At 45.6% G+C, this 16,504-nt stretch overlaps 1 protein-coding gene across 1 annotated transcript in view; it reads right to left on the reverse strand.

Annotated features, from left to right (window-relative positions):
* The window catches only part of LOC142570597 (uncharacterized), a 128,087-nt gene that overhangs the window by 26,964 nt on the left and 84,619 nt on the right, over positions 1 to 16,504 (reverse strand). Inside the window, exons 3-4 of the mRNA XM_075678967.1 lie at positions 7,555 to 7,706; positions 2,643 to 2,725 (exon numbers count right to left, since the gene is read on the reverse strand). Of these exons, the coding sequence (XP_075535082.1) occupies positions 2,643 to 2,725; positions 7,555 to 7,706 (235 nt within the window). The remainder of the gene's footprint in view (positions 1 to 2,642; positions 2,726 to 7,554; positions 7,707 to 16,504) is intronic.

Genomic DNA, 16,504 nt, shown 5'->3' on the forward strand with positions numbered 1-16,504 from the left:
TGTTTATTGTCGCCCACTATCGCTTGCCTCAAAATGAGATCGTGGTTTTGGAACGTCAAACCACATAATTTAATTGTTTTTAATGCGTGACAGTATCTGTGTGAAGACGACGCAATCGCGACGATGGCATGAATATGATTGAATGGCGGCTGCATGATTATGGCATCTTCAGGTTGTAGTAACGGTGAAGAATACAGTAGCCGCAACTGTGAATGACGCAACTAACTCTTTATTGTGCAAACTTGTGCCCAACAAGAAGAATGAATTTCCCATTCAAGTTTTAAAAGTGTGATACGGCCGCTATCACCTCTGCTTCCAGATGTGCGTGCGTAACTGTAGGTTACAGGAATGTTCTTATTTCGTAGAAAGGGGGCCATGCTAAGTGCAAAGTGTAACATAATTTTGCAGTTTACGCCCTATTCAGAAGGCGGGCAGATAATTACGGAACCGTGGCTTTCTTCTTCCCATTTCACGCGATCATGTAACGTTCGTAGTTGGTTTCTTCGACGTCCTGTGTGAACCCAACAAGGTATACTTTACTTATATTTGGCAAAAATAAGTCGGACGTTATGTGCAATATGCAGACAAAATTCAAAGTGTGCGTACTAATTAGTGCATTTCCAGTAAATTGCGTATGCTCGCGATAAGAAACTTCGTGCGCATATTCTTTCACGAACTTTCTGGCGCTTCCCTGGGAGAACTATGAACGCAACCTAGACCAGATTTAGTGAATATCTGAGTGAGGGGGGGGAGGTCGCAAGGGGGAGGGAGGAGTAACTGAAGTCAATATTCTGGCGAATGAAATTGTGTGTGTGGATTAATTACTCCCTTTGTACAAACTTCTTAACAAATGCTGGAAAGAGTTACATGCAGGCAAGGTTTAAATAGCAGCAGTCATGAACGTGCAACGTTGTGAAGCATGTCATTTAGTTACACGCAACTGAAACGTTTACTGGCACTTTTAAAGTGAACAGCTTCGCTGGAAAGTGGGCTGCGATTCTGCAGTAGCACACGAGTCTGCTTTATTTGATTCTGTCGTGTTTTTATGCGAAGCATATTAACGTAGGTTTCAGGCCTTCGCGCGACCCTCGGCGGTGGCCACCATTGACCCTGAAGTGGGGTCACGTGACATGACGTCACGTGATGACGTCACACAGGCTGCAGATGGGGCCTCATATCGCGCCGTCGGTCGCCTCCCGGCGGTGGCCACCATTGACCTTCAAGTGACCTTCAAGTAGGTCACGTGACATGACGTCACGTGATGACGTCACACCGGCTGCAAATGGGCCTCATATCGCGCCGTCGGTCGCCTCCCGGCGGTGGCCACCATTGACCCTGAAGTGAGATCACATGATGTGACGTCACGTGATGACGTCACACCGGCTGCAGATGGGGCCTCATATCGCGCCGTCGGACGTCGACCGGCGGAGGCCTCCACGCTTCGGTTCGCGCCGTCGCGCGCGACGCGGCGGCGGCACCACCATCGCTGCATCACGTGATATGTGACGTCACGCCAGGGATGAAGCGGCGCGCGCCCGCCGTCGCGTCAGTCTCTGTGCCCGCAACCGCGCCAGCGTCTTTGCGCCGGGCGTGTATGCGGTCAAGGTGCCTCCAAACGCTAAGAATACGCTAAGGTTAAGCCCAGTGGATGCGAAGCATCCACTGGGCTTAACCTTGATAAGCCTCCAATTTTTTTTTATCCTCTGTGAGCAGGCGGAGAACAAGCTTCAAGAGAACGCGTGTAATGCTCATCTCCACAAGCACATTTCACTCACAAAATCTCCAACTAATACCAGCGGCGTCTGGAATGTCGCTAGTTGTGTACCAACGTGTATCGTCGGTGTTTTATTTGCCGAACTTTTGGACAGTATGTTTGGTACGACTGCTTAAATGTCGACCGAAGTCAGAATAATTTCGAACATTATTTCTTGCAATCTTGGAACCGTCCAATCTGCCAGGGTGCCAGGGTTAGGGTGAATGCCTCTTGCATAAACACCGTTTGAAGCATTTGATGCATTCTTGTAGCTTATTTTCAAAAAAAAATAATAATATCTGAGCAACATTCGCTGTCCCGCACCAATACACGTCATAGCTTCGCAGAAGTTTAGCGCGACCACACTTGGCATAACTGTCACCACAATATCGCAATACATTCTAAGGTGGCGTCAGTTTTGATACTGGCTTTTCAAGTCTCTACTAACTCCCTTAGCCGCAGAATACAGAAATATATTTATGAAAAGCTGCATGAAGTAAGTTCAGTTATTTGTTTTCTTTCTTTTCGTTTCTTTTTTTAGGCGGGAGGAGGGGAGTGCCATATCGTATATTGTCTCACTTCTCCTAACGCCTTCCTCTGCTTCGTACCTATCTCACAGCCGAAGTGCAGTTTATTGGTACCGAAATGCAACGCTAGCCGTTTAACAAGCTCATTCTAGGTTAATTCCTCTCTAATACTTAATTTTTGTGCACTTTGGTGAATCATCCATGATATTTCTCTTACGAAAATACAAATTTGTTCGGAGTTCTTGTCCTCTGATGCAGCCGGTGTACAAGAGATTTCAAGTTGCTTATCCTGTACAAATATACGTTTTCTAAGGATATGTATAGAGCACAAGAACGTTTCGATCCTAGTATTTTATACTCACAACTCCGCAAGGTCACGGTGCATGTCTGGGTGTCCATAGGGAAGTACCGAAAATTCATCAAACAGGCAATAGTGGCGTTCAACCTGTTGAAAAGAAGCAGTGGTTACACGTATATTACAACTATGCTACCTTGTGTCGGAACAATATTGATTCTGGCGTGTAACCCAAGCATAACGGCCCATTTCACTTAAACCTTCTACAGTTTTATTGCCGCGAAAGGTCATTAAAACTTGCAAGTTTGTGAAGCACTTTTGTCAGTGAAAGTCAGCTTAAAGCCTCTTAAACGCATCAGCAAATAAAATTCCGAAGTTATTTTGCTGATATCGGCATTTCGGATACTGTACTCACAGCCGTCTGCAGACACGGACTTTTATCAATTACTTACGCTTCCGTCTTTAGCACTGCAAAGTTATCGGGCACGAACGGACAAGCAGCTGCCCGCGATGTGTCGCACGTGACCAATGTTGAGTAGCGAAGAGGCACCTCCGGAAGCTGGAGCGTCGAGCCTTTTTCCCGCAATTGGCGGAGCCCGGGTGGTTTTGCTAGGCGGAGCTAGGGCTTGGAAATCTACAAGGCCTACAGTAACAGCCTCGATCCGTGAAAGTGCGTCAGCTGCCTGATTTTCGGCCCCAGAGATATTTGGAATGTCCGTAGAAAATTCGGAGATAAAGGAAGGTTGCCGAAGCTCACTTTCTGAGTACGAGGAGCTCTTGTTCTTGAAAACAAAGGTGACCGATTTGTGGCCGCCCAGAATGTAAAAGCTACAGCCTTCAAGAAAAAAGAACGTAGATGCTCGACACAGCTATAGATGGCCAACGTCTCCCTCCCGAAAGGGGTGCAGCCAGCTTCGTTGGGTTTGAGGCGCTTCGAGAAGAGGTCCAGCCGCCTCTAGTATGTGACAACATGCTGCTACCGTACTGCTCCTGCTGTCGTGGTCGACACATCCACCATAAGGCAAGTTGGGCGTCGGGAAACGGATGAATTAGCAATACTACAGTTGCCAACCACATTTGAATTCCTGGAAGGAGTGTTCGTGCTCCGAGAGCCACTGGAAGGTATGCGGTTTCCTGGGGGCGCAAAGCAGTAGGTCGGTAAGCGGCTGAAGAACTTGCCCACAACATGGTGCAAAGCGCCTATGAATATTTATGAGGTCCAGAAACTCGCGCAACTTTCGGACGGACGTTGTAGAAGGGAAGTCCTCGATTGCCTGCACCCGTGATTCCAATGGCTTGATGTTTTGTGTTGAAATGCGATGGCCGAGAAAATCCAGGGCTTCAACTCTGAAAATGCATTTCTGGGGCTTTAGGACCAGGCCGTCTTCATCTAGTCGCTCAAACAGTACGCGAAGGTACTGTTTGTGCTCCTCGTCTGTGCGACTTGCAATGAGAACGTCGTCAAACAAGGCGAAAATGAACGGGAGTCCGAGCGTGACCTCGTTCCGGGACCTTTGAGAAGCTTGCGCCGAATAAATCAAACCGTAAGGCATACGAACAAACTCAAATAGGAGGAATGGAGCAATCGGGGCTGTCTTTAGAATGTCATTGAGTTCGACAGCAATTTGGTGGTATGCGCTCATAAAATCGATCTTCCTGTGAGACGAGCGCTAAAGTCATGTATGTGGGGATGGGGATATTGATCCGGAGTAGCGACGACATTCAAAGCTCAATAATCACCACAAGGTAGCCAGTCGCTACTGTCGGGCTTTGGAACCAAATGGAGAGGTGAATACCAATTGCTAAAGGAAGGACGAATAGCGCCGAGCTAAAGTATGTGTTCGAACTTTCGGCGGGCGACTTCCGACCTCTGCGAAGCGAGCCTCAGTGGCAGCTCGGCGCGAGGTGGGGCGGTGGTAATGATATGATGCATCACCTTCTGTTTTACGGTCAGCGGATAGTTTTGAGGTTTCGTGAGTTGCGGATACTGTGAAAGCAGGTTTGCCGAGTGGCTGTGGTGGCGCCCCTGTCGGGCAGCCACCTCGCTTCCAAGAGCAGGGTGCATGTGCACGCGCTGTACTGGTCACCAACCTACGAGCCCACCGAAGACTCCACCGAAGACCCAAAGCCGTGCATGTATTGGCTCAAAAGCCTCCTCAGCAGATCTGAATGATCTGCACATAAGCGCAGGGAATAGAGGGCTTCGACTAAACTTTATTGAGTTGGCGGGAAGTGTTTTCCAGCATACGGTCGATTACGCTATGGATTTCTTTTTCAAGTCATAACTATAACGGAACAGCGACTGATGGTGCCAAGGTATTTAGAGAATTTGGCCTTTGCTACCCGCCGCGGTTGCTCGGTGGCTATGGTGTTAGGCTGCTGAGCACGAGGTCGCGGGATCGAATCCCGGCCACGGCGGCCGCATTTCGATGGGGCCGAAATGCGAAAACACCCGTGTACTTAGCTTTAGGTGCATGTTAAAGATCCCCAGGTGGTCGAAATTTCCGGAGACCACCACTACGGCGTGCCTCATAACCATAACGTGGTTTTGGCACGTAAAACCCGATAACTTAATTTAGAGTTTGGCCTTGGTCTCAATTTTACGCTTGAGCTCATTCATGATAACAAGCTACAGTTCTTACATCTATGCTGTATGGTTGAGTACGATCATGTTCTTCGGCGTTACTTTCCTTGGTCGAAGAAAGCAATGCTTGATTTTCCTTGTAATCATTCAAAGCTTGCAAAACAAGCGATAGCTTCCTCGGCTCTCATATCAGCTGTAACAAAGTCATGTGCACATCGTATACAGCCAAGTTTCTTGCAACAGACCGATAGGCTAAAGCAAACTGGTTTTCTCCTTCAAGGGCTGTCCACATCGTATGAAAACCTTAAAAAAGGGGTAAAGAGTCCGGCTGGTAAAATCAAATAAGAAAATAAACTAAAGAAAGGTCAGTGCCCTTCCACTCTGTGATGAAGGATGACCAGCGAAACTGTTAATGTGGGCCCCCTAATGGTGAACTGCTCGTCGGAAGCTGGTTGGCCTGGTACTGCACTATCTTCGGGAACGGCCCACGTATGGGGAGTGCTTAACGCCTGCGTCACCCGCCACCGCGCTAGCACGGATGACCGTCGAAATGCGCAACGGCACGTATCAACTGTCTTTTTTGAGCAGTTTTCTAGTTCGCACGTGTGATGACGGCAATAAATGCGCGCATGGAAAGCAAATCTGTACTTATTTTAACCACTGTATTCTGAAGGTAGTGCGAAGCTTCGCGGTACGCAGATGCGGAGGAGCGTTCTCTTGATGATCCGCCATTCCGCCGTACCTTTAGGGCGATGTGTCCGAAGGCGACAAACGGGAATCTTCGCGCGTACTTTCGAAGTAGCTTTAGACATTTCGTTTAAAATAACCGTGTAGCGCTCTGCCGTTTCATTAGAGAAGGCTACCATGGCCTCCCTATTGTGCTGTGAGATTTGATGAAAAAATATTAGTTCCAAATGCACGCGTGCTTCTAGCCACACTCACTGTCAGCGATACAGCGGAGTTTTCTTTTATTACTCACACTTACTAGCACCCTGTGGTGAAAAAATGCAATTGCCATGACTCTCAGCGCTAAAACGCAGCACTAGCATTCGGTACGGCCACAGCTTAAAAGTAAACAGTAAGGCTGCTTACGGACAGGTGATGACCACAGCGTAAACCGCGCAAACTGGCACACTTGGGACGTCAATGCTAGCCTTTGCACCCAAGGGAGTCTTTGTTATGCAAAAAAGAGGTGAGGCGTGCAGACAGGACACAAGGGTAGAGAAGTGGACCACACGAACGCCGACTACTAAATGAAGGGAGCACTGCGGCGAAAAAAGAAAACACGAAACTCATCTGCGCAAGTTCGGAAATGGTATCACCACGTGTCAATCGGGTACAAATGTCGGTCTACGTGAGAGATAACTGTTCAGGCACTTAATCTCTTCCTTATGGAAGATAATTGAAGGCTGACTCACGCACGCACTTCACCGTTATAGATATTTCATGCCTCTACCATAAGACGCGTATCTTCATTGTTATGCCTCTACAATATCGCGCATTCTTCTAACTCTGGCGTGCAGTTAGTCTTGGCAATGTAGGGAAAGATTAGAAGGCGATCCACCGCTTAACGACCTTTTATACTCCATTAGCCTTTGACTGACACACCGCCCCGTTCACCCTACGTAGAACTGGCCACAGCTAAGGGTAATTTTATAAACCACACCCATACGACAGTCAGTAGACCTGTTGTTCTTATTGTGATTCATTGGACAAAGATCTGTTCTTTTTTTGCGTTTTACCTGCTCCTTTTTTCCTCTGTACGTCAGCGCATATCTTACCAGCTTGTTGGACGCAGTGAAAGCAACATTAACATCATATCTACTTGCAACTTTTTAAGCCTGTGCGACACTGAATGAAAGTACGAAATAGCCACTACTCTTTTTTTTTTTTGCTATTACTGCTTTTTGTAATCACGTCCGACCGACTTCTTTAGGCGCTCAGCCACAGTGGCCACTGCTACACTAGGATAGCCTGCTTCTAATAGGCGCCGGACCTGCGCATGAAAGCTGGCGCTCATATTATGGCGCATGATGAATCCTTAGCAACTAGCTCAGCTTTCTGTCGTTCCGAGTCTTTGTGCTTCGAGTATTCAGACTGCTGCCTGCGTTAGAAAGATAAAGCAGTGGCCCGATTCCCTGCAAGACATGTTACGCGATAGGCGCAGATACGCATGGGCAGCAGAGCCTACAAATACACTCAAGAGAGATTCATTTTCTAGGCTTTAGCTTATTCGCAAAATATATTGTTTCCCTTATTATTATTCACACGTACATAATCGCCTTGATGCAGTTGTATGTTGGCCTAGGCCATAGTAAACGATGTTTTTATAGCCCTGTGCGCTATTTTTCACGATGCTTGCTTTTATGCCAGGAAGCGCACAAGGAAGGCTTACTTGGCTTTGATGAGGTGAAAGCAGACCTCTCCTTCGGGAATCTTGTCGTGCAGTGGGTGTTTGTAAGTGTTCTCGAGCGTCTCCATAGAGGGCACCATGTGCACTTTGACAGCTTCCTCGATGAACGTGTCCGTTCTGAAGGCGTCGTCATGCTGCAAACACAATTTTATTGTTTTGTCAGAGACATTTTTATGACATTACTGAGAGCACGTACAACTGTGCTCTCCCTGTGACCTAAGTATAGAGAAAATTGAGTCGCAACAGTCTCATAACATATTGCGCGACAAAATCATTTGTAAATCCGATGAAAATACTTTGCTGGACGTTAGGACATTCCCAGCACGTACGAGGAAATCTGCAAGACTTCTTTTGATGTCAGCAGGACTACAAGGTGCAAAGGAACTGTGCGTTCTCGACATAGTCGGCTGTTCTAAAATATGGGATATTCGGGCATTATCGAGTTATAATAGCCGTTGCTTGGATAAATAATTACAGAATAAAATATAGCCGCTAGCTGCACAGGAAAGTGAATGCTGCATTTGCATACAATGTGCACAATACTAACATAACCTGCCGGCACGCCTAATGCGTATTTCTTGTTCTAGGTTATTCAGCACCTGCCGCGACCGCTCACCCCTTAGCGCTTTCACATGCACGCGATAAACATATTATGACATGGATTAGTGTAGGTGCTGTGTGCAGATATGTCCTGCGAAAATGTAAGTAAAATATTAATTTCACTGGAACGAGGCTGCTCAAGAAAGTGAATCTGTTCAAGTCTTTAATCAAAGAAAAACAATCCAGTACATCTCGCTTGTGGAACATGTATAGGACAACCACAGTTGGTACCGTTAAAAGATAAAAAAATCAGCAATTAACTCTGCTTCAAAAAGAAAAGCAAGTGTACCATGAGCAGCTTTGAAGAAGACAAATCCACTTCTCGAAACGTTGACTCCTGCTTTCACATCTTTTTCGTTTTACTCATCATCATGAGCAGCTTTGACAGTTAAAATCGTCCACTAGCTCGTACAGAGGAATAAAACATGAATATTGGTGAGGTGGCGTGAACCACCATAAGCAAACATTTAACATATGTATTTCACATACAACCAAACGCTGGAGTTGCCATGAAAACAAAAACAAAGGTGGGATATAGTTGAATAAGAAAACGAAATCTCGGTCGCTTGAACGCAAGGCACTAGATTTCGCGATGCAAACGTGTTTGGCGTAAAATGACATATAGTGAGACAAATAAATCATTCTACAACAAAAAGATGGGCATCAGTCATCAGTATGGTTATAAAGATCTAGGCGTGGCTCAAGCACTTGCACATTATTTGGTTGTGACTTACACCCATAAAACCAAAAACATCACTAACTAGACCAGCTTTAACTTTCGGGCATACGAAATGTAATGCTAGTGTAGCCAAAACGTAAAAAAATTGTCTCGCATGTGGCAATGTCTGACCAGTAAGTATGCCACGAGAATTCAAGGCACAAACCCTCAAAAATGAAACGTGTCACGCAGAATACAACATAAATACTGAAAAGTGAGCTATTTGGCCACGAAGAGAAAGGTATGTGTAATAGGTAATAAGGTGGAGTGGGGGTCATACTAAACATTGCTTCGCTAAAGCTTTGGCATGTTACGTGGCTACGAGCAACATTCAAGCAGAAAAACTGAACTAACTAAGCCTTCTTTTACCTTAAAAGCATTCTATCCATGCAAAATATAATGGTCGCGAGGTCTTTTGGAAACAACGGTCTAACATTTGGCAATGTCTGAGTAGAAAATCTACCACTAGGCTGCCAAAGACAAGACTATGCAAAGCTAATCTGAGTTACAAGACAATTTATATTGGAATAAAGGAGTATTTTAGGCGGAAAAACGAACGGTATCAAAGGCTGGACACAGAGCGCAGCTCGGCTACAAGGGGCAGCTTACATGGTCCCAAACTAGCGAGGCATGTATATCGTCATCATCATCATCATCATCATCAGCCTAGTTACGCCCACTGCAGGGCAAAGGCCTCTCCCATACTTCTCCAACTACCCCGGTCATGTACTAATTGTGGCCATGTTGTCCCTGCAAACGTCTTAATGTCATCCGCCCACCTAACTTTCTGCCGCCCCCTGCTACGCATCCCTTCCCTTGGAATCCAGTCCGTAACCCTTAGTGACCATCGGTTATCTTCCCTCCTCATTACATGTCCGGCCCATGCCCATTTCTTTTTCTTGATTTCAACTAAGATGTCGTTTACCCGCGTTTGTTGCCTCACCCAATCTGCTCTTTTCTTATCCCTTAATGTCACACCCATCATTCTTCTTTCCATAGCTCGTTGCGTCGTCCTCAATTTCAGCAGAACCCTTTTCGTAAGTCTCCAGGTTTCTGCCCCATATGTGAGTACTGGTAACACACAGCTGTTATACACTTTCCTTTTGAGGGATAGTGGCATCCTGCTGTTCATGATTTGAGAATGCCTGCCAAACGCACCCCAGCCCATTCTTATTCTTCTGGTTATTTCAGTCTCATGATCCGGATCCGTGGTCACTACCTGCCCTAAGTAGATGTAGTCCCTTACCCCTTCCAGTGCTTCGCTACCTATCGTAAACTGCTGTTCTCTTCCGAGCCTGTTAAACATTACTTTAGTTTTCTGCAGATTAATTTTCAGACCCACCCTTCTGCTTTGCCTCTCCAGGTCAGTGAGCATGCATTGCAATTGGTCTCCTGAGTTACTAAGCAAGGCAATATCATCAGCGAATCGCAAGTTGCTAAGGTATTCTCCATCAACTTTTATCCCCAATTCTTCCCACTCCAGGCCTCTGAATACCTCCTGTAAACATGCTGTGAATAGCATTGGAGATATCGTATCTCCCTGTCTGACGCCTTTCTTTATAGGGATTTTGTTGCTTTCTTTGTGGAGGACTACGGTGGCTGTGGAGCCGCTATAGATATCTTCCAGTATCTTTACGTATGGCTCATCTACACCCTGATTCCGTAATGCCTCCATGACTGCTGAGGTTTCGACTGAATCAAACGCTTTCTCGTAATCAATGAAAGCTATATATAACGGTTGGTTATATTCTGCACATTTCTCTATCACTTGATTGATAGTGTGAATATGGTCTATTGTTGAGTAGCCTTTACGGAATCCTGCCTGGTCCTTTGGTTGACAGAAGTCTAAGGTGTTCCTGATTCTATTTGCGATTACCTTAGTAAATACTTTGTAGGCAACGCACAGTAAGCTGATCGGTCTATAATTTTTCAAGTCTTAGGCGTCCCCTTTCTTATGGATTAGGATTATGTTAGCGTTCTTCCAAGATTCCGGTACGCTCGAGGTCATGAGGCATTGCGTATACAGGGTGGCCAGTTTCTCTAGAACAATCTGACCACCATCCTTCAACAAATCTGCTGTTACCTGATCCTCCCCGGCTGCCTTCCCCCTTTGCATAGCTCCTAAGGCTTTCTTTACTTCTTCTGGCGTTACCTGTGGGATTTCGAATTCCTCTAGGCTATTCTCTCTTCCACTATCGTCGTGGGTGCCACTGGTACTGTATAAAGCTCTATAGAACTCCTCAGCCACTTGAACTATCTCATCCATATTAGTAACGATATTGCCGGCTTTGTCTCTTAACGCACACATCTGATTCTTGCCTATTCCTAGTTTCTTCTTCACTGTTTTTAGGCTTCCTCCGTTCCTGAGAGCCTGTTAAATTCTATCCATATTATAGTTCCTGATGTCCGCTGTCTTACGCTTGTTGATTAACTTAGAAAGTTCTGCCAGTTCTATTCTAGCTGTAGGGTTAGAGGCTTTCATACATTGGCGTTTCTTGATCAGATCTTTCGTCTCCTGCGATAGCTTACTGGTTTCCTGTCTAACGGAGTTACCACCGACTTCTATTGCGCACTCCTTAATGGTTCCCATGAGATAGTCGTTCATTGCTTCAACACTAAGGTCCTCTTCCTGAGTTAAAGCCGAATACCTGTTCTGTAGCTTGATCCGGAATTCCTCTAGTTTCCCTCTTACCGCTAACTCATTGATTGGCTTCTTGTGTACCAGTTTCTTCCGTTCCCTCCTCAAGTCTAGGCTAATTCGAGTTCTTACCATCCTATGGTCACTGCAGCGTACCTTGCCGAGTACGTCTACATCTTGTATGATGCCAGGGTTCGCGCAGAGTATGAAGTCGATTTCATTTCTAGTCTCACCATTCGGGCTCCTCCACGTCCACTTTCGACTAACCCGCTTGCGGAAAAAGGTGTTCATTATCCGCATATTATTCTGTTCTGCAAACTCTACTAATAATTCTCCTCTGCTATTCCTATAGCCTATGCCATATTCCCCCACTGACTTGTCTCCAGCCTGCTTCTTGCCTACCCTGGCATTGAAGTCGCCCATCAGTATAGTGTATTTTGTTTTGACTTTACCCATCGCCGATTCCACGTCTTCATAAAAGCTTTCGACTTCCTGGTCATCATGACTGCATGTAGGGGCATAGACTTGTACCACCTTCAATTTGTACCTCTTATTAAGTTTCACAACAAGACCTGCCACCCTCTCGTTAATGCTATAGAATTCCTGTATGTTCCCAGCTATTTCCTTATTAATCAGGAATCCGACTCCTAGTTCTCTTCTCTCCGCTAAGCCCCTGTAACACAGTACATGCCCGCTTTTTAGCACTGTATATGCTTCTTTTGTCCTCCTAACCTCACTGAGCCCTATTATATCCCATTTACTACCCTCTAATTCCTCCAATAACACTGCTAGACTCGCCTCACTAGATAGCGTTCTAACGTTAAACGTTGCCAGGTTCAGATTCCAATGGCGGCCTGTCCGGAGCCAGGTATTCTTAGCACCCTCTGCAGCGTTACAGATCTGACCGCCGCCGTGGTCAGTTGCTTCGCGGCTGCTGGGGACTGAGGGCCGGGGTTTGATTGTTGTATTCATATAGGAGGTTGTGGCCAAGTACTGCACCAGGGTGGCCAATCCTGCTCTGGTGAGAGAGTGCGTTACCGGTTCTGGTCACCGGGATCAGGCCGCACTCCAGGCCTGTTTGTGCAATTTTCTCAACACACGGTTTTTTTTTTGTATTTCCCGGTGGAGAATTGCGCGGCACCGGGATTTGAATCACGGTCCTCTTGCACTGGAGACGGATACTCTACCGTCCCCGATGGAGTTAAATTAAAAATTGAATTATGGTGTTTTGCGTGACAAAACCACTTTCTGATTATGCACGCCGTAGTGGAGGACTCCGAAAATTTCGACCACCTGGGGTTCTTTAACGTGCACCTAATTCTAAGTACACGGGTGTTTTCGCATTTCGCCTCCATCGAAATGCGGCCGCCGTGGCCGGGGTCCGATCCCGCGACCTCGTGCTCAGCAGTCTAACACCATGACCACTGAGCAACCACGGCGGGTCCCGCAGGAGTTGTACGCCTCATTTAACCTACAGTGGTGCCCTATTTGATCAGTCAAGGTGGACCAATCTGAGCTCGGTTATACCGCATGGATGGCACTCGGCTAGAGAACCTGGTATTTATGACCTGCACATGTGTGGCCACACATAATTGAGGATATATAATTTTTTTAGGAGGGTTTCCGTACAGTGATAAAAGGAAGGAAAATACATTGAAAGAAAAAAAAAAGGAAAAAAAAGGAACATAACATGTGATTTGAACTCGTGATCCTTCAATGTTGCCCGGAAAGGTAGCTCAGTCGGTTGGTTCGTCAAGCCAACGGTTACTTTCAAGCGCCAAAGCTCCTGCTCCGAGCCTCATACTTATGTGGAAAGGGACTGATGGAAAGGGACTGATGAGTGGTTGGAAGGCATAATTTCTTTGAAAAATGGCCGCCAGAGGAGCAGCGTGAACTCGAGCGGCTTTATACACTAGGAAAACTGCCTTAAAATATTTAGACTTGAGGGGAAGCTTCGTTAACAAACTATAACACGGCAATCAGCACTCGTATACGACGAGAGAAATTATTGAGACGTGGGAAATTCCCTTGAAATAAATCTGGTTTGCGAGACAAATGCTTGTATGTATTGAATCTCTTAAAAGATGAGGGGGGAAATATGCGCTCACCGAGAGGGCATCTTCAGCACGAGACCACCGCGAGGCACCTTACTGAGATGTAGAGAGCTTCGCGGCCGGAACGAAATCTCCCCTCTCCGTCGGCCCAGGGTGGAAAACGCGCTTTCCGATCGCTCAAGGTTGCGCGGATATTGTATAGCTCTAGCGTCTAGGAAAAAGCTTAAACAGGTGCGGGGGCGCCACGCATAGCGTGGGAAGCTAGCCGCCGGAATAGCTATCTCAAGTACTGCTGCTGGCGAGGGCGAAATACCTTCGTGTAATTATAATAACCCTAATAGGACTTCTTTCAAAGAAAAAACAAAGAGAAGAAAAAGAAAAGGGAAACGGCTCAGAAGGCTATACTACGAGAGCTATGACTGATACTTTTCTATATATATGTATTCATCTCATCTATGGGATCGCATGCGCGCGCTGTTGGTTTTAAAGCGCAACCGTGGTAGGGAAACGGAAGGCGATATAAGCATGCGTGTCCATGATACGCACACAACAAACTGCCTTACAATATTTAGAATTGATATATATATATACACACACAAAAGCCAATATAGGCTGCTCGACACTATCTCACGCGTTTTTATAGCGAAGTACATCAGAACCGACTCGTCGTTCCACAACAACCATTTCCTGAGTGATCGCCAGATATATGCCGAATAACTTCCTGTCATTCAATAAGAATGTCTCTCTTTCATGCAGCCTACCAATTCGCGCTGTTTCGGTTTAGACAAAACAATTTATCATTCGAGGCGCACTTGCCAAGTTTGCCTCCAGTTAAAACTGCCTGCGATGCCTATAGTGCAGCTCTTATCTCGCTCAACATACACAGTTCTATATATGTGCATCCGGTGCAATGCTTTCCGCTGTATCAGCAATTTCAATGTCATGGCCGATCATGTAAGCAAAAGTAATATTGTATCCCTAATATCATACAAAACCAAAAATTGAAATACCTTCGCTGAAAGAGACAATTAAGGCAACACAAAGCAAATGCGCAAGGCAGAAAGAAAAATAGCTTTGTTTTAGCTTACCTTGGGAGAGCAAAGTTTTGAAGTCAAAATTGCTACTACGACAAAAAAAAAGAGCATTCACGAAATAGTCACAGCTCACTCGACTACGACCTACACTATATCAAAAAGCAGACATTGAAACATATCTAACAGTGAATAAACTAGCAAGTATGAAGCACACTGGCGCAAAGCTTAAAGCATAAACGAAACTGACAATTGTTTCTCCAACGAGTTTTAAAAAAAAAGCAGCTGCATAAAAAGCAGAGCTTGCTGTGTTCTGCCCGAAATACGCTTACATACAATACACCACACTTTTTTTTCCTGTATCATGGTTAGGAAAGTCATCAAATTATTCTGTTTTCATTATTCAAGAGATTTCCCCGCATTGCCCCAGGGCGTCACTGCAGGAGGGTTCAAGTTTGGCATAAAAGGCACCTACATTCACAATTGACGCATACGCATTATATAAACGATTACACTCGGTGACAGATTTTACAAAAAATAATTAAACAGCCTCGTCCTGGCCGGGACTCCTCAATTTTAAGCATAAGTTCAGTTCGTCCAGAAAGTAAATGGGAGCTCGCAGTAGTAGGCTCTGTTCATTCCAGTTCTCTATACTGCGTAAAAAAGCTTAAGGCATAGTTTTCTATTACGGACTGGGCACGTTACAATTTTAGGTTTCCTTTCATATAGTTTTCTGTAGCACCAGATTTAGCAGCCACGTAATCGGCATGATTCCTGTGAAAAATACAGAACCAAATTCTTATGTGTAGATTTCATAGCGATAATCTTTGCATAAATAGAGTACTCTGTTCTTTAGTATATTCTTACTTTTATAAAGCCGAGATGAACACATTTCTGAACATTCATTTTCTTTTTCCGTTTACCAGACAGTGTATGAATTCGCCCAGTGAAGCAGTGTTGCATCGTCGTCACTGCCAATTCTTCTCTATGAAATACAATCATTGGCAACACCCCGCTTACGTGATGTGATTTCCACCGCGATGCTATATATATAGACAAAAACAAAAGTGGTGCGCAAAATAGACCCTTGCCGACTCCCGTCGTAACATCTAAGCAATGTAACATTCCGTGCCGCTTCGTCGTCTTCTTTCCTTGTGACAGCTGGCGCTTTTAGGCGCCATGTTCGAGTGCACTATCTCTAAAATCTTGTGACGTAACCAGCAATTAGTAGTACGGGCAAGTGTTACAGCAGTAATTACCAATTGTTGTTTGCTTAGGTCTTACGAAATTCTAATTTTAGCAATTTTGTCACCGTCAAAAGCGATAGCTTGAGGTTCTTTTCTTTCCCCTACGTTGATGTTGAGAAAATATTGTCTTCGGTGATGGGCATTTCTACACGTAAAAGGCCAAGGAACGATTGAGGGTGCTTTATTAACCATAGCTGTGTTCACATATAACGCAATTGAGAATTGTAAACAGAAAGTAGAACCGAAAAAGTAGCCTCACTTTTTACAGAGTTACCGGAGCTACACTTTACTTACGGAGTACACAGCCACATTCATGAAACATAATCACTTGTACTCAGCGTACCAGTCAAACAGAAAGCTAGCCACAGCGCGAAGTATCGTTTCGCACGATACGCGAAGCCCTTCTGTTTTACCAGTATTACTGTTTACAGCCGAGGCTGCTTCGTCTAGACTTTTCTGCCCTTTACATTGGCCAAACTACACGATGAAGCTGGAGCGGTAAGGCTTGAGTGAGGGGGACCCGAGACGAGTGATCAAAAATGCCTCGCTGTGCGTGCCATCTTTGTCACCTGCCTCGTGCTGCGCTTCTCTACGGTGGCCAGCTTTTCTGAAAGGTAGCGCTCGGTTGGAGGAATTGCCGCCAT

This window comes from Dermacentor variabilis, chromosome 2 (genome assembly GCF_050947875.1).
Source record: "Dermacentor variabilis isolate Ectoservices chromosome 2, ASM5094787v1, whole genome shotgun sequence".
Taxonomy (NCBI): domain Eukaryota; kingdom Metazoa; phylum Arthropoda; class Arachnida; order Ixodida; family Ixodidae; genus Dermacentor; species Dermacentor variabilis.